This window comes from Kryptolebias marmoratus, linkage group LG1 (genome assembly GCF_001649575.2).
Source record: "Kryptolebias marmoratus isolate JLee-2015 linkage group LG1, ASM164957v2, whole genome shotgun sequence".
Lineage (NCBI taxonomy): Eukaryota > Metazoa > Chordata > Actinopteri > Cyprinodontiformes > Rivulidae > Kryptolebias > Kryptolebias marmoratus.
Window position 1 is genome coordinate 4,034,220 of NC_051430.1, and position 22,447 is coordinate 4,056,666.

Below are 22,447 nucleotides of genomic sequence, written 5' to 3' on the forward strand. Positions count from 1 at the left end.
CAATACATTAAAGATCTGTTATCGCTGTACCAACCGTCTAGACCCCTCAGATCTTTTGGTTCTGGACTGCTCTGCATCCCCAGAACCAGAACCAAACGAGGAGAAGCAGCTTTCAGTTTCTATGCACCACAAATTTGGAACAAACTTCCAGAAAACTGTAAAACAGCTGAAACACTGGATGCCTTTAAATCTCAACTTAAAACCCACCTGTTTAGAGTTGCTTATGGCTAAATTAGGGTTAGAGTGCGGGGTTTTGATGTTTGTCTCTTTCTTACTGTTTATTCATTGTCACATGCTGTTTTTGTTTTGTTTTTTTAATTATGTAAAGCACCTTGAAATGCCTTGCTGCTGAAATGTGCTATACAAATAAAATTTGATTGATTGATTGATTGTGAGAGTGATATCTAACTGATGCTGTAAAAGCCATGTTGTTTCATTAAACTGATGAAGCTCAAAGTGCTGCAGTCATCATGCCTGAGAGGCAAACAGGCCTCAGAGTGCTGGACCTGCAGGAGGACCACCATGTGACCGCCATGTGACCAGATGTTGATGCTCACCACAGAAATGGGACTTTTTCAGTCTCCACTCGTATCAAACCAACACATCCAAAGATATTCACACCAGCCATTTATTTACTCCATCAACACACATTTTACATTTTCTTTTCCATAAAATCTCTTTCATAAACATTTCTTTACAAGAGTAAAATCCCTCCAACACTTGTGACATCATTAAAAACAGCTCAGCAGCTTTGGGGCAGTTTGAAAGAATAGAAAGGCGGTCAACTTTTACGAGCCTAGAAAAATACTCTGTAGACTGTCTCAGGAGCCCTGTGCACAGATGGCAAACTAATCCATAACCGGAATTCAGAAACAGTGTTTTTGCTCATAAAACATGTTGACATTTTGAACCTGTAAGCTGGAAGAGAAAGTGTTAAATCCCCACACACATCTCTAGTGTCCTTACAGTTTCCTGGTTTGAATTCCACAGATTTGACTCTTTCTATTAGTTTTCTTCATCCCAATTTCAGTCAAACTTTTATTATTATGGCTTGTGTTTCTGAAGTAAACACATAAATGTTTTTTTTTTATGTGCTAAAGTCTGGAGTTACTCACGATGCTCTTGTAAATGCTTACAGTGACAGTTCTCCAGGCTTTCTGAAGGTCCACTGGGTTTTATTTAGACATTCGCTCCCTCCACTCAGGTTCTGTCCACTTTTTGTCCCAGACCATTTACACAGGAATGGATCGGTTTGCTTGTTTTGGTTTATTAACCATTCAACAACAAGATTAAGAAAGGCATCCAACTTAATTATTGAGCAAAAAATAAGGATTGAACAGCTGTGTCCACAGATGACTAACAAATTAGCAAAAACTATTTAAATTGGTTCTTTAGGTACTTTGTTAACAGCAGCTTGGTAACAAAGAGGGATACTAATTTTTCTAGTAAGTCTACAAAAAATGCCCCAAAGTAATCAGCTTGGCAGACAGAAAAGTATTTGTGGGCTACGACACAACAACAAGTGCAACATGTATTTCACAAGTTGAGGAAAGAACCAGACGAGACAAAACAAGAGCAAATATGTTGAAGGAGACCTCTGTGTTTTTCTTTTTGTAAATAAAGTTATATAATTCAAAAAGTATAAAAGGTTACAAATACTAAAAGTTATAGCACAATATTCCCAAACATTTTGATATAAAATGGTTAAAATAGCACAAAGTATGCAGTCGTTTGATTTAAAAAAAGGGATAGAAAAGAAGCTATAAACAGGAAAACAACAGTGTGAAATAAAAGGGCTTAAAAACATAAATATGGCAGATAAACAGTCCCTAAAAAGAGGCCTTTAACAACAGGTGCAGGACCTGAGGACAGCCTGATCACAAATGGTCCCAGAGAAACAGTACAAGCCTTTTTCTACAGAAGGAAACCAAATGATACATTACAAATCAAGAACAAAACAGCTTACAGAATAATTGATCCCATTTTAAAACTGTGGGTTTAAATTAGAATCAGGTTATTTGGAGGATGTCAGGGAAAATAAAACCATCTGGTTGGCAACAGCTTCATTCTGAGCGCTGATTCCAAACAGAGGTAATAAAAACACCCGTCAGACATAAAGTCAGCTCCCTGCAGCCTAAACTGAAGCAGTGAGACAGAAACCAACTAAACATCCACAGAAATGTTCACAAAACCTGGAGAACTAGTACTGAAATTATTAGAGGAATTACAGAAAGTTCAGGTTCAGCTGGGAAATAATGGTGGACTTAGAAATTCATTAAAGTCATACAAACCTGGGCCTTGCCTTTAGTGCTGCATTTCCACCTTTTCTCTGCACTTATTTGCTTTTTTTATAAGAAAAAATATAAAGAAATGTGATCTGGATTGAGACTTTTGCACACTGTGTTTGCAGTTGGCAGGCAGAGAAATGTTTATGAACAGATGAAACACAGCAGACCAGCAGGAGCCTTCGCTTTGCTTCTTCAGCCAAAAGTCCAAAAATACTTCTAATATTAAAAACGCTAAAAATAGCTTTTCAAGTGGCACCTTTCAAGGAATGGCTTTTAATCATTTAAACTCCAAACAGTCAAACAAGGAAAACAAACAAAGAGTCCTAAAAAGAAAAAAGGTCCCGAATATTTTCAGCATATCTTGAAGTTTAAAATTATGCTAAATCCATTATTCAGGGGGAGGAGGGAGACAATCACAGCCGTTTTAGGCAGGAATAAAATACACAAACACATACATGACTTTTCATGATTCACTGGAAACAAATCTACACTAACGTGAAAAATGAACATGAAAACATGTAAACAATTTGAATGGACTGAGTGTTGTCTGAGACAACTTTAAAGGCACAACACAGGAGAAATATATATACAAAAGTCTGGTCTCAAAACAAGCTCAGATTATTCTTTAAAAATGCACACAAACAACGAGGATCAATTAGGAGCACTTTACTAGAAAACCAATATATTATTCTAAATTTATAAATTTCATTTTCTGTTCTTTGAAAGAGCAACAAAACAGACAAAGAGGACAATCATCTGGTTTGTGGAACAGCTGGTCGGGCAGCAGACGTGGAGCTGCGTCCATGATGTTTGCTCCATCAACACTCACATCTGCACCATCTTCACACATGAACAGTATTACTGGAGACTCTGAGTCTGAATGAAATGTAGCAGGAGTAATCATCAAGTCACTGCACCTCATGTACAGTCAGTGATATATTTATGGATTACATCACCACACAGGAGAGGCTGGACTTTGTTCTGTTTCTTTCTGTGGAATCTCCCAAGAGTTTGAACAACCCAAAGCTGCCAGGCCAAGGAGTAAAAGGTCCTAGCAGTCCTTGAAGGAATGTTTATCACATCAGGACTTACAGCCATCCTGGTCCAGTCTTTTAATTTACGTAAAGCACAATCTCATATGCTCGGTGTTCAGTCTCTGTAAATATAACTACATTACAGTAATCTCTGTGTGAGTAAATGCCAATTAGCTGGGGTGGCCATCTTGAATTGGGTTGACTCCAAACATGAAGCAGTTGTAGATCTACATCCAGTGATTGCTTTCTGAGAGATCCAATAAAACCCGTTCAGTATGTTTAGTTTTGCTAACTCAACAAACAGACACACAGTAAACGGTGTGTACTTATAAAGTGCTTCTCAGTCTTTCCTGATTACTCAGAGCACTTCATCTGTTCACACACCACTGTGCAGACTGGGATGGAAGGAGGCGGGATCAACCATTCTCAACCTATCGCTCCTCTTTCCTGACCGACAAAAACATTATCGCCCTTCTGCCTTTAACAGTGTGGGATAACAATGACTTATCACCACATGGCTCCACTTTATGTCTGCTTGAGCACGACTGTTTCTGAAACCAGAACTGACCTGGCTGGATTCAACAGAACTTTTGTATCAGAGTTGGAGTCTGTTTTGATCTGAACTTAATTCATGATCGAGTCCTCACAAAAGTAACCAAATCTCATGAAGATCCATGGCAGATAAAGGCTTATCCAAAATGTGCTGATGGCATCAATGTTTGTAGCTCAGCGTCTCGTGTCTGTTAGAGGTCGACCGATGGGTTTTTCTACAGCTGATGCTGATCTTTACAAATCTCAGCATTTGATGGCCGATATACAAAAAGAATTTAAATTTTTGGTCAATAGGTCTTCCATTTAACAAAAGTATACAAATTGTTTAACTTAAACATGTATTTAACAACTTAAAAAATATATATATATATATATAAACCCTAAACTGTGGGTTAAATTGCTGCACTTTCCTCTTGCTACTTGGTGCATAATAAAAATACAAAGGCATGGTCAGTGGTGAGTATCAGTCAATTAAACTAGTTGTCAGATTATTTGGTCTATCCCTCGTGTCTATTACTATCAACCAGAGGAAAGAGGTTATCAAATATAAACTACTTGAACTGGCTCTGAATCAGTTTGGGCCATTTAACCCTTTCACTCCTCTTTCCTGGACAGCCACCCATTGGTCAGGGGGGTCAAACTCCAGGCCTCGAGGGCCACTGTCCTGGTTTTAGGTTTTTCTGCTCCATCACACCTGATTCAAATGGTTTAATCACCTCCTCACCAAATCATCAAGTTCTCCAGGAGCACGGCAACAAGTCATCCATTTAAACCAGGTGTTTTAAAGCAAGAACACGTCTAAAACATGCAGGAGAGCGGCCCCCGAGGAATGGAGTTTAACACCTGTGCATCAGGTGAATGTGATTATGATGTAAACATGTAATACTGCACCGTAGACATGAATGCAGCATGGCTGTGTGTCCTCTCAGGACGCTTTGGGTTGTCTCCTTAGATAGAGGGCATCTGAGAACAATTCCAATTGTAGTACTTACTGGCTGTATCACACACAGATATTCGTGTATTTCTGAGAAAAACATGGTGAGGGTGGTCAGACTGCAGGCTGGGTGGTCTCAGCGCAGACGGATGGCAGCTGCTGTCACAGAGTGTCTGACAGTGGACACATCCAGCCTGCTGGACACTTGATGACTTTTTTCAGCACAGATTAAAGCAGCGCTGTCCAATCCTGGTCCTGGAGGGCCACCATCCTGCATGTTTTAGTCGTGTCTCTGCTTTGACACACCGGATTTAAATGAATGAGTGATTTTCAGGCTTCTGCAGAACTTGAAGATGCACTAAAGAGCAAGGAAACATCTAAAACATGCAGGATGGTGGCCCTCCAGGACCAGGATTGGACAGCACTGGTCTAGAAGATGATGTACTTCATGGGATAAGAAACTGCTACTAAGAGCTTCTTACTCACTCCTGACATTTCAATGAGGTTCAAACTTTTAGTGTCCAGAAAGATTGAAACATTTCTCTGCTTCTTATGCATCAATGCTGTCATGTAGCAAGGTCCATTCAGTGGGGGGAAAATGTCAAATAAATAAACAGAGCTTAGCCACTAACAATGACTTGGCAGTATTAGGGAGGCTTTTTCCCATCTGCAGTGTGTTCTGATAAGGTTCTTTTGCTGACACAGAAGACATAGCAGTTTTGGTGTCACACCAACCCTGAGAAGCTTGTTGTGTTGCAGGTGTTTTCACACAGTAGAAGGCCATATAGGCAGGGGGTGAGCTTCAGTGTTGAAGACGTACTGATCGAGGCTGATGAGGCTAGAGTCATTGGAGAAGAGCAGGTACAAATACTTCAGGGTCTCCCCCAGGAAGAAGCTCTCCATCTTGTCTCTGGGGCTCGGATACTCTGGGTCACGCACGTTGTTGATGGAAGTGTAGCCACCGGAGGAAACCTGAGGGACGACAGACCAATGTCAACATTCAGTAACAAAACAAAGACACGGCCCTTAAAATGTTTAATTTGTTGAGAAACAAAACATTTTTCTTTTGTCCAGATGAGTGTTCCTGTGAATTAAACACTGTGGAATGAAATTCTGTCTTCTGGTTGTTTTTATTGGGACATCTAGGATATTCAGCAAACTCTTCTAATTTTCCACAAATCTTGGGTAAATCTGAACGTATGTGAATAAGAACTTACTACAGCTGTGTCTTTGCATGCCTCCAACTACTGGAGTCAATCTTCTTTGTTGCCAAAATATCTCATAAACCACTGGATGGATTTTAATCAAACTTTCAGAAACTGACCACTAGATGTACATCTACAACTGATGGTCGAAGCTGAGAGTCATTCACAACACATACTCTGAACATGATATTTGGCAATAAATGCATTAGATTGCTCAATGTTATTTCAAAGTAGGACCAAAATGGCTACACAGTAACACCATTCCTTCTTAACATGAAATGATCTGTGTTATAAAAGGCAGTGGGTGATATACACTCACTGGCCACCTTATGGAGCTGCAGTTCAAACCGAGCATCAGAATGGGGAAGAAAGGGGATTTAAGTGACTTTGAACGTGGCATGGTTGTTGGTGCCCGACGGGCCGGTCTGAGTATTTCAGAAACTGCTGATCTACTGGGATTTTCATGCACAACCATCTCTAGGGTTTTAAAAAGAGAAAATATCCAGTGAGTGGCAGTTCTGTGGACACAAATGCCTTGTTGATGCCAGAGGTCAGAGGAGAATAGCCAGACTGGTTCGAGCTGATAGAACAGCAACAGTAACTCAAATAACCACTCATTACAACCGAGGTTTGCAGAACAGCATCTCTGACCACACAACACGTAGAACCTTGAGGTGGATGGGCTACAGCAGCAGAAGACCACACCGGGTACCACTCCTGTCAGCTAAGAACAGGAAACTGAGGCTACAATTTGCACAGACTCAACAAAATTGGACAATAAAAGATTGGAAAAACGTTGCCTGGTCTGATGAGTCTCGATTTCTGCTGCGACATTCGGATGGTAGGTCAGAATCATGAAAGCATGGATCCATCCTGCCTTGTATCAACGGTTCAGGCTGCTGGTGGTGCAGTGGTGTGGGGGATATTTTCCTGGCACACTTTGGACCCATTAGTACCAATTGAGCATTGTGTCAACGCCACAGCCGACCTGAGTATTGTTGCTGACCATGTCCATCCCTTTATGACCACAGTGTACCCATCTTCTGATGGCTACTTCCAGCAGGATAACGCTCCGTGTCATAAAGCGCGACTCATCTCAGACTGGTTTCTTGAACACAACAATGAGTTCACTGTACTCGAATGGCCTCCATAGTCACCAGATCTCAATCCAATAGAGCACCTCTGGGATGTGGTTGAATGGGAGATTCACATCATGGATGTGCAGCCGACAAATCTGCAGCAACTGTGTGATGCTATTATGTCAATATGGACCAGACTCTCTGAGGAATGTTTCCAGTACCTTGTCAAATCTATGCCACGAAGGATTGAGGCGGTTCTGAAGGCAAAAGGGGGTCCAACCCGGTACTAGCAAGGTGTACCTAATAAAGTGGCTGGTGAGTGTCCATTACTTGAAGGGATAGTAGGCCTTTAATTCTTGCGAGTGGTTAATTATTTGCTTTTTAAATAAATATGCAAAATGCATAGTTGGGTTTAACAATATGTGCATGACCAGCTTTGAAAATAAACTGTACAGAATAAGATCTGAGCTACTGAAAGCAAAAAAGGGTTCAAATAAAGTATCATTGAATCAACTTTATATCTTTACAGAGGACGTATTACAGGAACACAATATTCATCCCAGATGTCAGATTTCCATCAGACTGGTGGAGGGGAGGATGGGGGGGTCAGAGGGCTGGGGAACACCTTGTTCTGCAGTTTTTGAAATGTTCACAGTGGGATTACTGTGGGGAGTCATCGGTAGGAGCAAGTGTTAAAACGATGTTTCTGTGCGAGGCAGGATGCAGAACAAATGTTTTGTTGTACCAAAAAGACCAGTGTTATTCACTTCACTTGTGTTGGTTTCTTATGTTATGGCGGGTCGGTGTACATTGCATTCATGTTTGCACATTTGTTCATTATTAACCAGCTGGATGTTTCAGTAAGGACCTATTCTTCTGGGCAAAGCAGTTTTTGAGAATGAAAGCATCCATGAAGTAATCGGTTTAGTGTCTGCTGCTGTGAGCTTGTCCTTCAGTACTGTACCAACGTGCTTCAGGAACTGATCTAGAGAGGAGCCGACTCCACAAACGGACTGACTGTTATCTGTGAATGTACATGTCTTACAGAACAAAGACGGTGATTCCTTCTAGTTTCCTTAGACCTCATGAAAATGTATTTATGTTAGCCAGATTATGGTCTGCCTCCTGTTACGGCTTCAAATCAGAACCTGAGAGCCACCATCCTGCCTGAGGTGGTGATCTAACAACAACCAATCAGAGAAAAGCACCAAATGATAACTCATTGGATCTATAGTAATTATGGTGTGGATTACTGCCATGTTGTTTGGATTTTGACCAAAATTCATCTTTTTCTCTTTTTGCATGCCTATTTGATGTTTGATGTACAGGCAGATTTGATGTACAGGCAGTACAGTAGTGTTTTTCATTCATCGTTTGATTTTAAAAGTTATTTAGTTGGTGTTTGTTAAAATATGACGTTAAGAAGTGAAAAGCAAAACTAGTAACATATGAAAGGCCATCAGCTGTGATTTTACTCTCTTGAATTCAGTCAGTGCAGAACTGATACTTGTAGTTTCTCACAAATGCTGCTTCTGTCGATCACTGTGTACAAACGAACAATATTCACAACTGTTCTGATCATCTATTTTTATCAATACATCTTTACTTTTCTGACTTACATTTTATGTGAGGAATCTGCTGTTTGTTGATTCATGAAAATGTAACTATTACCTAAGGGACTATACACAGCTGTCTATCTGACCTGCAAAGCAACATCAGATATGACTTTCCCCCTCACGACACTAGTCCTTACACTTTTCTTTACTAACCTTGGTGTATTTGTTAAAACTTTGGAGAATCTCCCAGCCCCAGTCCTGGTACTTGTGATCCTTTGTGAGCCTGTGCAGATAGAAGAGACTCTCCACGGTTTCTGGTCGGAGGAGGTTGTGTCTGTCTGCAAGCTATTAAAAAAACACATATTAGACAGAAATATTTAACCAGCTTCTTCAATTCACTCTCCTTTTTTAAACTTTTTCAGAACAGTTTGGTTAAATGTTTGCAAACTTTTTTTTTCTGGTTTACTTCTTTGTTCTGATTGTCACTTGTTTAGGATTATTTTACCTGATATATTTAACTGAAAATCTTTGTTTAGTGCCGGCTGGACACTTTTTTCATTCAGAAAGTCCCAAAGTGAGCTCCGAGATGATATAGCGGATGAATCTGTAAAAAGCACCAGTTACCTTTACATCAATGTCTCTGATACTGCCTTGATGCATATTAAAGTGAACAATCTCTGGACTGAGGCCCGTCTCCATTTGGATGTACATCTGGTAGCAGGTCTCCATCAGCTGTTTGGCCAGATCCATGTGATCAGCAGGCAGTCCATTATGAGCACCGAGAGCCAGAGTGCCAGGTAGGAAACACACAAGATGGTCCTAAAAAATTAAAATAAAATAAAGACTAATTTATCCTGTTAATGGGGACTCCACGAGTAAAATGACCCGAGCAACTGGAAAGCTACAAACCCTTACAACTAAACCATATTCTGTCAAGTTTTTGTCTTTCTCATAATTCAAACCCAGTTTTTGTTAAAATTGTTTAAAAAGTAAAAGAGCTGTGGAATTAAGTCTCAGCATTTGGCTCTTGTCAATTCTATCCATTCTACTTCCCATTAAGATTTAATAAGAGACTGATTGAGCCGGAGCTAGAGAAACACACTTGTCAACCAAAGTTTAACTAAATATTTATTGCATACGACTCAATCTATGCAATCAGGTGGAAACATCTGAGAGGCAGGATTATCATACAAACATCCGGGGATAAAAGGCACAATCTAAAGCTTCAAACACTTGATTTTTGATTCTGAATTATCTAAAAACCGTTTCTTTAATAAAATATACCATTTCTGACCACTGTCTTTTCTAAACTTTACTGTAATATCGAACCCCTTGTGGAAACTCTGCGGATAGTTTTAAATGTTGCTGACCATTTTAGGGCTGAACTGTCCGTGTGAGAGCTCCCCAACAAACGTGAAGCCGTTCGGTGACGATTGCTGCAAAAGGTTCTTCTTTACACCCTCAATTGCCTGCAGATAGTCCTCCAAAAGTCTAAACAGGAGGGTAAAAATAACAAGAACAAAACATATGGTCAACAGCATTCTATATTAAAAGTAAATGACTAAAGGATCGAGTAGAGCACCTTGAAAAAAAGGCAAACTATCAAAGAATCAGTGTTTTTTCCCAAGTGTTCATAAATATAGGTCCAAATCTTGGTCAGCTCCTCACAGAAAGAACATAAAACATTGAATCATCTAAAATTGATCCCTCTAAATTATGTCTAATGATCCACAGTAAGTTTTCATTGTGTATTTCTCAGCAGCGTCTCCAAGCTGCTACTTTTTACCCCCTGCTTTTTCATGTCTGACTGTGGGACAGTCGACGTAGATGTGTGACAATAGCCAATCATATATACAGGTGCAGGAACTATAGCAAATAATAAAAAATGCAACACAGATGTTCTCACAAACAAATCATATTCTAGCATCTTTAAAATGTATTAGGACATAACCACTTGTAAACCATTGCTCAACATTAACAACTTATTCTAGTTTTAAAAAACAACAACCTGTGTATTAACATATGATCTGTCCTGATAACAACCACATGAAGTTGGTTTGAGCTCTCTATATGCCACTAACAATTAGGTGTTTGATGATGACATGAAGGCCACCAATAAACACATGCAAAAGATTTTCTCAGGTTTGAAACATCTCTTCTAAATTTATAGGACACCACTAGGTTTATACACTTTACACTGAGATTCCCTCAACTTTAAACACAGCATTTATTTAAGCTTCCTGCATGTTTTAACTGTCCTAATCTAGAAGAGATTTATGTCTTTGGTTAGACCAAAAACTGAAATAAAACACTGGATGCTCCTGCCTACTCCTATGGTAAAAAAGTGAAACAAAATGTCCCACTGTTGTAATTCTGGAGTGAGAGTTTGTGCACTGAGGACTAGAACTGGACCTGTGTAGACCACAAAGCTGTGGCAAAACAGACAAATCAGAACATCTCCACAACTGCAGCACCACCTACATGAACACTGGGGCATTGCCATGTGGTAGGGTAATGCACCCACTACATGGCAAACAATGGTTACAAAATAGTCTAAAGAACACAGACAGTAAGAGGTGCTGACTTGTCCTCTAAATCTCATTTTATCTCTGGATTATCCTGGACAGACAAGTCCAACACATTAAGGTACCACTTCCTAATTTCCAGGACTTTAAGGATTTGGTTCTATTTAATGTCAGATGCCAACACAGATCTTCAGGGTCGAGTCAGGGCCTAAAATAATTTGTGTTTTTGCAGTACAGTACATGCATGGTGGGTTACTTTGTTGTCTTGCCACAAAAACTAAACATCAGAGTCTAAAGCAAACTAACATTTATTTCCAACAGGAGTTGAGCTGAGGGTTAAATTTATGTGGAAGTTTTTGAGAATTTAAAAGAGACTCACTGGTTCTCCTGCTTGCCTCCTTGGATCCACTGCTTCAGCAGGTATTCATAGTAGCTGTCTGCTCTTGCTCCCAGTGTGTAGACACCTTGATGGGTGAACTGCCCACTGTTTGTGTTGATGAACATGGGCACAAGGCCGTCCAGTTTGCCATCCAGACTGTGGACCTGTTTCATGACTTCAGCCACTGCAGCCTGGACACAGTTGAGGGAAATTAAGCTGTGAGTGTTTCTGTGATATTTCTTTACACACAAGCTACTCAAAATCATGCCTGTGTTACAACTTTACAACTTTTGGTAAGTTTTGTCACCTGATATAGACTCAGACATTACTTAGCCAAATCAGTGTTTTTGCTAGTCTAAGCTACACATTAGGATTGGGCAATGATTGTTGAATATTCAAATAGTCATTAAGCCATATAAGCTAAAGGAAAAACTTGTGTCTGCCTCTGTCCTCACAGTGTTATTGGGAAAGACAAAGTAAAGACTATGGCCAGGGAAGTTCCATGTTTACTGTACACTATATTGTCAAAGGTATTCACTCACCGATCCAAATCACTAAATCCAGGTGTTCCAATCACTTCCTTGGCCAAAAGTGTATACAAGCAAGGACTTAGACACGCAGACTGCTTCTACAAATATCAGTGAAAGAATGTGTCGCTCTCAGGAGCTCAGTAAATATCTAGCAGCAGCAAAGTAGCCACAAATCAGAAATAGTGTTCTGATTTCAACCCAGTAGATAAATCTACTGACTCTTTTGTGGTACCATGATAGGATGCCACCTGTGTCCAATCATGAAACTTTCTTACTACTAAATATTCCACAGTCAGCTGTTAGTGGGATTGTAACAAAGTGGAAGCGGGTGGGAATGACAGAAACTCGGCCACAAAGTGGTAGGCCACTTAAAATCCCAGAGCAGGCTCAGTGGATGCTGAGGCTCATCGTGCACAGAGGTCACCAACGTTCTGCAGAGTCAACAGATACAGACCTCCAAGCTTCATGTGGCCTTCAGATTACTGTATTTTCTGCACTATAGGGCACACTGGATTATCAGACACACTGTCAATGAATGGTCCATTTTCAAACTTTTTTCATATATAAAGGTGCACCGGACTATAAGGCGCATCGTTGTGCACCTCCCAATTTTTGTAACTTTGCGTGGACCGCACGCCGCACTCCGTTCAAAATGGAGGATTTCGGTGCTCTAGCAGAGCTGGTTCTCCTGTATCAGCATCTCTATGATCCCTCTATGAGAGATCACAGAGATAATCAAACAGCTCAAAGCTCACAGAAGAATACTGCAGCGACGTAAGCATCAAGTATAAACGCCTCCACCGCTCGCTCAGGTCCGTGCACAGAGCCCTGTGTGACTATAACTGAGCCTTAATGCTGCAAGAGGTGCAGCTTTGTAGTTTACCAAAGTCCTACTAAAACATCACAACTTCTTACATATATAAGGTGCTCCGGATTATAAGGAGCACTGATGTTTTTTGAGAAAATTGAAGGCTTTTAAGTGCGCCTTATAGTCCGAAAAATACGGTAACTTGAGAACAGAGTGTAGAGCTTCAGGAAATGGGTTTCTATGGTTGAGCAGCTGCATCCAAGCCTCACAAGCTTTGCAATGCAAAGCGTCAGATGCAGTGGTGTAAAGCGTCAGATGCAGTGGTGTAAAGCGTCAGATGCAGTGGTGTAAAGCGTCAGATGCAGTGGTGTAAAGCGTCAGATGCAGTGGTGTAAAGCACGCTGTCACTGAACTGTAGAGCAGTGGAGACGTTCTCTGGAGTGACAAATCACTCTTTTCTGTCTGACAATCTGATGGATGAGTCTGGGTTTGGCTGCTGGTACTTGTCTGACTGCACTGAGCCAAGTGTAAAGTTTGGTGGAGGGGGGATTATGGTGTGGGATGCTTTCCAGGAGTTGGATTTGGCCCCTTAGTAATTAAGGAACTCATAATTCTTTGACATACCAAGACATTTTGGACAATTTCATTTTCCCAACTTTTTGGGAAGACTTTGGGGATGGCCCCTTCCTGTTCCAACATTACTGAGCACCAGAGCACAAAGCAAGGTCCATAAAGATATGGATGAGGGAGTTTGGTGTGGGAGAACTTGACTGGCCTGCAGAGAGTCCTGACCTCAACCCGATAAAACATCTTTGGGCTGAATTTGAACAGAGACTGTGAGCCAGGCCTTCTGTCCATCATCAGTGTCTGACCTCACAAATGAGCTTCTGGAAGAATGGTCAGAAATTCCCATAAACACTCCTAAATCTGTGGAAAGCCTTCCCAGAAGAGATCAAGCTGTTATAGATGCAAAGGGTGGGTCAACATCATTAAACCTATGACTTAAGAATGGGATGTCACTGAAGTTCATATGAGGCGAGCGAATACTTTTGGCAATATAGTGTATGTGCTCACTCCTCTTTGTTGATCCACTGGACTGGGAAAAACTGAAGGAACAAAAATATACCAGAAAAAAAGCAATAGATGTGTGTCTCTGCAACCTCTGTTGTTTGTGTTTTTATTCATCATCTCCCGCCTCCAAAGATGAAGCAACAAAATGTTTTTCTTTTTGTCTGTGCTGTAAACTAAATATCTCAATTCACTAAGCAAATTTTAATGAAACTTTGACAGATCTATTACTGGATGTGCATCTACAACTGATGAACTTTTGTACTTAACCCAATTCAAGATGGCTGCTACAGTCAACAGACTTAAGAAAACACAACAATGGTTATAACTCAACCATTTTTACAGATATTGAGCTAGATTTTGGTGTGAAAGCAGTTGAGCCTTATCCCCAACACAGAAAGTAATAACTGGATGTACGTCTATAACTTATTCACTCTGGAGTCAGCCCAGTTCCACTTGGCTGCCACAGCTGACACAAACATGGCTACAACAGTTTTACAGATACTGAACTGGTGTACTTTTAGCTGAGAGTCAGTCATGCTACAAGCACTAACAGGTTATCTTATTATCACATTATATGAGATTCTTCCCCTCATAATATGATCTTAGTCAAAAACTCTTATATGAGAGGCATCACACGATATGCATTTCTTTAAGGACTGCTTGGCCTGTAGGTTTGTTTTTACTGTTGATGTATTTTTAGCAAACAGACTTGTAAAGACTATATTCATAATGGATCTTCATCCCAACCTTAAATACACTTTTTTTAAACAGAAACATGAAATAGGCAACAGTTTGAAATCAGACAGATGCTAACATTAGCCCTAGTTAAGATAAACATGATAAATAATGTTTATATCAGTATTGTGTTTCCTCAGAGGCATCTAAAGTTTCTGTGTTCAGAATAACCTTCTAATGCTTCGTCCACAGGCTAAGTGCAGATATTTTAGCATTGTGACAAACTGTCAGTCACTCTTTTAAAACTATGAATAAAGGGCAAAACAAACATTTAGTGAAAAAGTATACGCTGCTGTCACTCTAATTGAATTGCCAGAAAATTCAAGTATCATTTTTGATTGATTACAAATTACTGTAAGCAGCACAGTGGCCACAATTCAGAACCAAAAAACTGGGAAAGAAACAAAACAGTGTTCTGATTTAAATCTATTGACAGGAAATTTGAACCATCCTTTTTTGCAGAAGTGAAACTCAACTAGTAGATTACCAGATGGGTAAATGAGCTTAGTCATCACCTGGTACTGAGGTTCCTGGGTGAGGCGACTGAGCTCCCTGAACTCCAGCTGAATACTCGTGACTTCAGCAACCGTGCTGTCTGAGGTCCAGCGAGGAGGGTGAGCCGTACCTTTCCCAATGTTAACATCCGAGTAAGGAATCTTTGACTGTGTGTTGAAGGCCGGCATCAGCCTCGAGCCAATGTCTTTCTGGAGTAGAAGAAGAAACATCACCTACAGGCATCTGCAGCTTAAACACTGACTAGCATAGGAGGTGACTGAGATGGGAACAGAAAACACTGAAAGCTTTGGTTGGGACTGTAAGAAAACGTGACAACAATTCAGTCATATCACAAAAGGAAACATTAACCACACTTTAACTAACTCTTCTGCATGAAAACAGATGGAGAAAAGTAGTGTCTATTAAAGACTCGGCAGCATTATGAGTGGAATAAGATATTCTGCTGTAAATAAATAAAGCTAAGTCTATTTAGACTGAATAAGTGGCCTGAAAGGACACATTTAAATGTGACCTTAATACCAACAAGTTGCAGGAAAGCAAAATGTCCTGCAAGAAGAACATTTACTTTTCTGTTGAACTTCAACATTTTTTATGTATTTTTGTTACAATTCATAAAAATCAGGATATCTCAGTATTAAATCATTGAACTTTTAAGAATCCTCCATTTACTTTGTAGGTTTGGAATTTAGAAAAACAAACTCACAGCTTTGTCCAGGAACAGGTCGTCTCCGGTCAGATGGTAGGCACTCAGCAGGCCTCCCAGGATGCGTATGGTGCTTTCAAAAAGATTCACGTCCACGTTTTTGTTGAAAGTAAGCTCTGTGGCAACCCACGTTTTTGCTTCTTCAAATTCTGAAACGTGTAACAACAATTTGAAAATACAGCATTTATACCAACCTGTTTGAGTTTTTCTCCCCGTGTTGTTACAACTCTTACTACAGCGATGAAAACATACACTTTGATCAAATGATACAGAAGCAGATATTTAAGCCTTTCTGTGAACAACCTGCAGCTATATTATGTCTTGAGAATTGAGGTTTTATTCTTAATATGCAACAAACAATAAGCCGTCAGGAGCATCTTGGATAATGAGACAGAGCTGGTTTTGTCTCACAAAAGATTACAAATATTTTTTGAAATTGGCCTGATGGGGCTAATTTAAATGTATCATAATATTACCAAGCTGCAGGAAATCAATAGATAAGCAAGCAGAAAGACACAAGGAAAACCTAAATTCTGTGGTCAGTCACCTCAGACGGATCCCTTTACATACTTGTCACTGGGAATTGGCAGGGGACAATGTGTCCTCCCAACAATTTCACTAAATATTTCCTTCCTGCAAAAAATACTATTCCCTGCAAATGTTTACATTGTCAAAAGCTTTAATCAAGAAGAATGAAGTACACAAAGCACAGGTTAAAGACTTGGTCAATAGGTAGACTGTCTGAGAGACGTTTAAAGATGGATGTAGAAACATCAGTATACCTTGCTTAAGGCCCAGGATCCACATGGTATCTAGGGCATCAATGAGTGTCAGTCCCAGACCAAACCACTCACTGTAGGTTTTGGAGATGGGTCTGAGCTCGTCGTGGCCCCAAGCAAAGTCTTTATAACCCTTCCAAGCATGTCTGAAAGCTTCCTGCACTGCCTCCATCCGGCTAGCTCCTAGAAATCAGTCCACAAGATGTCATTTTATGACTGTGTTCAAGTTCACAGAGTGATTCAGAAATGTTCCACTGGCTGAGAAGGCTTCGTTTTCACAGTAAGCATTTGTGTTTTGTTGAAATTAACACAAGAGTGTCAAGAAAACATCAAATACCTAAATCTTTAAAAATTGGGTCTTCCTGATTGGCGGGTGAATGCCCCTTGTTCTCCTCATTCCTGGAGACTTCTGTGGCCTGACCAGTGTCGATCACTGCCCCACGCCAGCTGTAAGTCAGCAGACATTAAAACAGTCAGGTCCTACTGGTATCCATGTGTTCTGTTTAACATAAATCAGGATGTTAGGTCCAGATGTGAGGACATATTTTGAAGGGAGATTAGGACTGATTCTGGCTGCACATGTAGAAAAACTGATTTTTTTTTTTTTACATGGATTTGGCTTTTATTAATGTTTCTAAATCAACTGTTAAAAAGTTAAAACCGGACTAAACTTTTCATACGAGACTTTTTGATCTTCAGCAGAAGTAAAAACAAAACTTCACAAAAAAACAGACTACAACAGAAATATTACAGCAATAAAAAGGCAAAGGAGCAAAATAAATGGAAATATAAATCAATATTATGTTTAAACCAGAGAAAATGAATTTTGTGTGAAAATGTTATATAAATGCTGAGTGCTGAATGACTTTGATGAAGAAGATAAAATTGAGTTGGTAAAGGTAAAACAAGCAAAGCGGAGGCTAAAATGAGAAGAACAAAAGCTAAAAGCAACAAAATAGTAGCTAAAACATTTTAGGTAGGTAAAATTTTAGTGACTAAAATTAGCAAAACAATTTAGAATAAAATTCAAACTCTGCATGGATTAAACTTCTTTCCTGATTATATAATTAAAGTAATGTTAGGTGTGATCGCCTTCCTACTCTTACCTGATGACCCCGCCTTCCTCGACTTCCTTCCTGTCAGCTGCAGGATGTGATGCGTTTCCTTTCTTCTGGAAACGATTCTGGAGGACAGGAGGTCCTCTCCTATTGGACAATTTCCTCTGTGGCAAACGGCAACACAAAAATAAAAATAAAAGGACAACAATTAGCTTATTTACATTCAAAAACAAGATGTCAAAGGAAACCAGCTCTTGAACTGATAGATTATTTATTAGATGAATGCATAACAAATGAGTGTGACGCAGTTTTTAGGTTTCGGATACAAACAGACTGAATGTCTACAAAACATCGCCTGGAAACGAAACTAGAAACAAGCCTAACCACAGAATCTTTTGGTATTTATAGGTTCTTCTAACCACATTAAACTAAACGACAAACAGCCAACACAAAGTCCAGGGTGATCACTATTGATTTCAAGGTCATGGGGTCCAGGGTCAACATCACACTTGACCTTGTGCTCCAACTCTGCAACAGTGTAATGTAGAAAAGTCAAACTGCACAGCTGGACACCTCATGGGTCAGAGATGATGCCTGTTGACTTCAAGGTCATGGGGTCAAAGGTCAAGGTTGGTAAAAACTAATGAACAGATATGGATGAAATTTTCAGTTACGTTGTGGTTGTCACAAAAAACCAATGGATTATAATTTGGTGGTGATCCAGATTATGATCTGGATGGCACTAGTTTTTACTCACGCCGAGGCCTTGGCGCAGGTTTACGCTCTCTGAATGCTTCTAGTTTCCGTCATACAATCATTTAGTGATGTGTTGTGTTGTGTGTAAACTGGGCACAGTTCGACTCACTGGACCATCTTCGAACACGATGGATAATGCTTACGGTGACAGGATGTTGTGAGCATTATAGCACACTCTCATTATAATCTTAAAAGTATTATTCTTTATTTCTACTAATCCAATACTTGACTGAAGTTCTGCACATCTCTTTGACACTGAACTAATCTAAGGTGGGGGTAAATATTGATTTGGTGAATCCAAACCTGAGAGAGTTGTTCTTGCAGCTGTTTGACAGGATCTGGCAGCACAGGGGGGTGGAAGGGTCTCAGGAGGACGCTCCTGTCTAAGTTCTGCTCGGTTTCTGAGAGGCCTGAACACACAGAAAACAGAGGCAGTATTGTTGTTTAACTGAATTCAAGTGTGTTTCAAACATCTCTTCACCAGCTCCAGCAGGATCATAGTCCCATCACAGAGAAGCTTACCTCTGAGGTGTTCCGTAAACGTGGGATAGAAAGCAACTCCACAAATGAAAAGGAGGAGAAGCATGAAGAGGATGAGACTCCTCTGTAGCCTGGACAGCTGCTTCCATTTCTGAAAGCACACAATGTGCAGTGAGACAAAGAACAACATGGGCTAAGACTGATTAATGTGAACGTTTTAACATGGGCAGTGTTTTAGGATCAGACATGGACCTGACTGACGCATCAACTGGACCTAAAAGGATTTTGGTCTTGAGCTGCAGCAAAAGTCCTGGGGAGACTTTAATATTATACATTATTTTCCAATGCAATATGCTACTTTACACTGTGTTTACAAAATGCAGCACATTTAAAAAGTGATTACAACAACAGTAATATTTATGCCTTATATTGTAAAACAAGGTTGTTACACATTACTGAAGCTGATCACATAATGTTACATCTTGATTGATTAAAATTAAGATAATGGCACTGATTATAAGCTCAAAGTGCCAATCAATCCTTACCAGGAAAAACCAGGTATAGATGGAGGCTGCTATGCTCTTTTTGGCACAACACTGGCAGTCCCAAAACAAAACTGACCTGAATATTTTACTTACTTCTGAAAGAATAATGTCATATCTGCCAGGGAAAACGAGTCAGATTTTCTTTTTTAAAAATCTATGAGTCTGCTTAAAGGTTTTGAGCATTTTACTGTTCCTACTGTTACTGTGCATACTGTGAGCATTTCACCTTTAAATCACCCTTTAATATATATATATATATATATATATATATATATATATATATATAAAATCATAATGTATGTAAATAATAAATTGTTGAGACTTATGGGCCAAAACAAATTTGTTTTAGATATTTCAGAAAAAAAAAAAAAAAAACACCGTATTTGCAGCCCCGGTGACAAGGTGGCGGGCTGGGTGGGCGTGGTTTCACCATATTTCAAGCAGCGTATCAGCCAGGGCATCAGCTGAATGTCCCCCTCAGATCTAGGAGCTAAACTGGCTAAGGCCCTGTTTACATGAAAACAAACTCTGGAAATGTTTGTGTTTCTTAAATTTTTATTCAGGCCAATCAACAAAAAAAAAAAAAAGTAAAAACACATTTACGTGGCTATTACCACCTCATTGAATCTGCTGTAGTTTCCATACCAGGCAGGGTTGCCAGATAGGAAATGACAAACTATCTTACTGTCGCTTTAAAATGATTGTATTTTGACCCAAACTATGGTATGTGCTGAGTGAGGCGTGTTTTCTCAGAGGGGGGAGGATGTAAGATTAGTTGTGTGTTGTTATTGGTGGACATGTGCACAGGAAAGGAGGAGGACTTGACCCCAAAACTAGGTTATAAAAACGGTAAACCATCCAAAATGGTGACTGCATGGATGGTTATTTGGACAGACAGTGAGGTAAGGTTGCTGCTACATGTTGAAAGGGGTCAGTAACATGAAGAGCTCTCTGCTATCAGCTGTTATTGTTCATGTACTCGTGCATGTGTAGAACAGCTGTCTGTGGTGCACATGTGAGATTTCACACTTGCTGCTTCCTTTAAAATGCAAATAGGAGAGTCTGAAAATCTCCACTCTGAGACCTGGGTTCAAAAAGCTTCGGTTTCAGAGAAACGAGCATGATTTAAGCACAGCTCCACTCAAATACAGGTGACTGATGTAGAAAAACCACAGCTGTTTCAGTGCCGAGATCTAAATGTGACAAAGTTAGTTAATCAGCTGGATATGACAGACTTCAGGGTATGTGTAAAAAAAGTATGCAGTTTCTGGTATTTTACACATTTATGTTGTCAGCCATTAAAACTTAGATCCCGCTGATAGGTCGTCCCTGATTTAAGGTGAGACCTCCTCCAACCAGCAAACGCTTCACGCCATTTAAGAGGAGGCTCTTCCCTCCCTTGTTACATTTTCTTAAATATAGTCATTTACCCTGTGTGTGTGTGTGTGTGTGTGTGTGTGTGTGTGTGTGTGTATAAATGTGCATGTGCTTGTATCATTCAACACCTGTTTACACCAAAGGCCAAAACAAATTCCTTGCAGCCGTAGGATGCAGTTCTGTATGTATGTGACAACAAATAAAGCATCTCAGTCTCAACAATTCAGTTCAATTCAGGAGGGTCAATTCCAAACTTAAAGGTACTGTTAAAACATTTCGAAAGGCCAGAGAGGTGTTTGCATTTCCTTAGGTGTCAAACCCAGTTAGGTTTTTTGGTTTTGGAAAACAAAAACAAAAACCAGACATGGTAACACTACATTTACACATTAATATTGCAGCTGGCTAAATGAAAGAAATGATGATGACCCCAAACACAATACATAAATACAAAGATGACAGAACTCCTTCCAGAAGGTCAGCACTCAGTGTGGTGGTTTCCAGTCAGCTAACCAAACAGGGATCATTTAAAAGGTAAACATACAGGTGTGACACTTTCACCTGTACTCACCCTCCAGCAGGACTGCCTCCTCTGCTGCTTGTTGTTGCTGTAATGTCCAGACAGGTTCACAGACACATAGTCCTGCCGGGATGGCGGGTGCATGTCTGACACCGAGCCCTGGAAGAAGTGCGGGGAAACGGCAGCTGGGTGCCAGGTGTGGCGCTAAGATTCAAGAGGTAGCGCAGAATTAGCATACGAGTCTGCAGTCTCCAGGATCCCAGGGACTCTTATTTTTCGGACACTGAAACGAGCCTTAATTTGTACACCCAGCGTTTAATAACCAAAGAAAGTTGGTAAGAAGTCCTCGCGTATTCGGACACTGCTAAAAAGCAACAGGCTAACCTGTCAGGCTTGTAACTCTGAGTAAACCGGAAACTGAAACTTGTTGAAACGTTTTCTTGTTTCATGAAGGAACTGTTTACTAAAGAGGCAGTCTGCCTCCGCCTCGTGGCTGCTCGGCCACCGCGTCACAGGCTCCACTTTACCCGGTTCACTGCCTAAATGTGGACCGAGGCATGGCCCGAGGCCTACAAGTATCAGAACCAAAACTGCCGAAATCTTTTTCTAGTACAACAGTAACATTCTTTAAATAACACGGTTTGGGCGAGACTTTAAAGGTGGGCTAAAGGGAAATGAACTTGTAAGCTTCACTTACCTTTTAAACAGTGCAAAACAATAACAGCATGGAAAATCCACCGACTGGTACCAGCAGCAGTCGATCTCCAGCAAACAGCTCAGTATTTACAGAATAATTTTGGAGGTCTCTTCATGTTTAGCACACTTCATAAATGCTTCTATCATAACACAAGCTGTCAAATGCCCAATAAAAACAATGATTTAAAAAATATCAGCTGAATGTCAGCCACTTGTAGGTATGAATGAGAAGCGGCTCAATATCAACATTGTTCCCATGCTGCCTTCAAAGACCTGCCCAAAGTAACGGAAACATAGAAACTAAGTTATCTCAACCGCGGAACC

The 22,447-nt window shown here is 40.2% G+C and overlaps 1 protein-coding gene across 1 annotated transcript; it reads right to left on the minus strand.

Moving 5' to 3' along the window:
* Positions 1-610: 610 nt before the first annotated feature.
* On the minus strand, positions 611-22,447 carry man1b1b (mannosidase, alpha, class 1B, member 1b). Its single transcript, XM_017432687.3, has 14 exons — positions 22,125-22,447; positions 21,479-21,631; positions 19,031-19,139; positions 18,812-18,918; positions 17,801-17,916; positions 17,032-17,141; positions 16,698-16,877; positions 15,916-16,064; positions 15,212-15,400; positions 11,553-11,743; positions 10,019-10,139; positions 9,273-9,467; positions 8,862-8,993; positions 611-5,780 (listed from the first exon to the last, which is right to left on the minus strand). The coding sequence occupies exons 2-14, from the start codon at positions 21,569-21,571 to the stop codon at positions 5,574-5,576; spliced, it is 1,899 nt and encodes a 632-aa protein (XP_017288176.1). The 5' UTR covers positions 21,572-21,631; positions 22,125-22,447; the 3' UTR covers positions 611-5,573.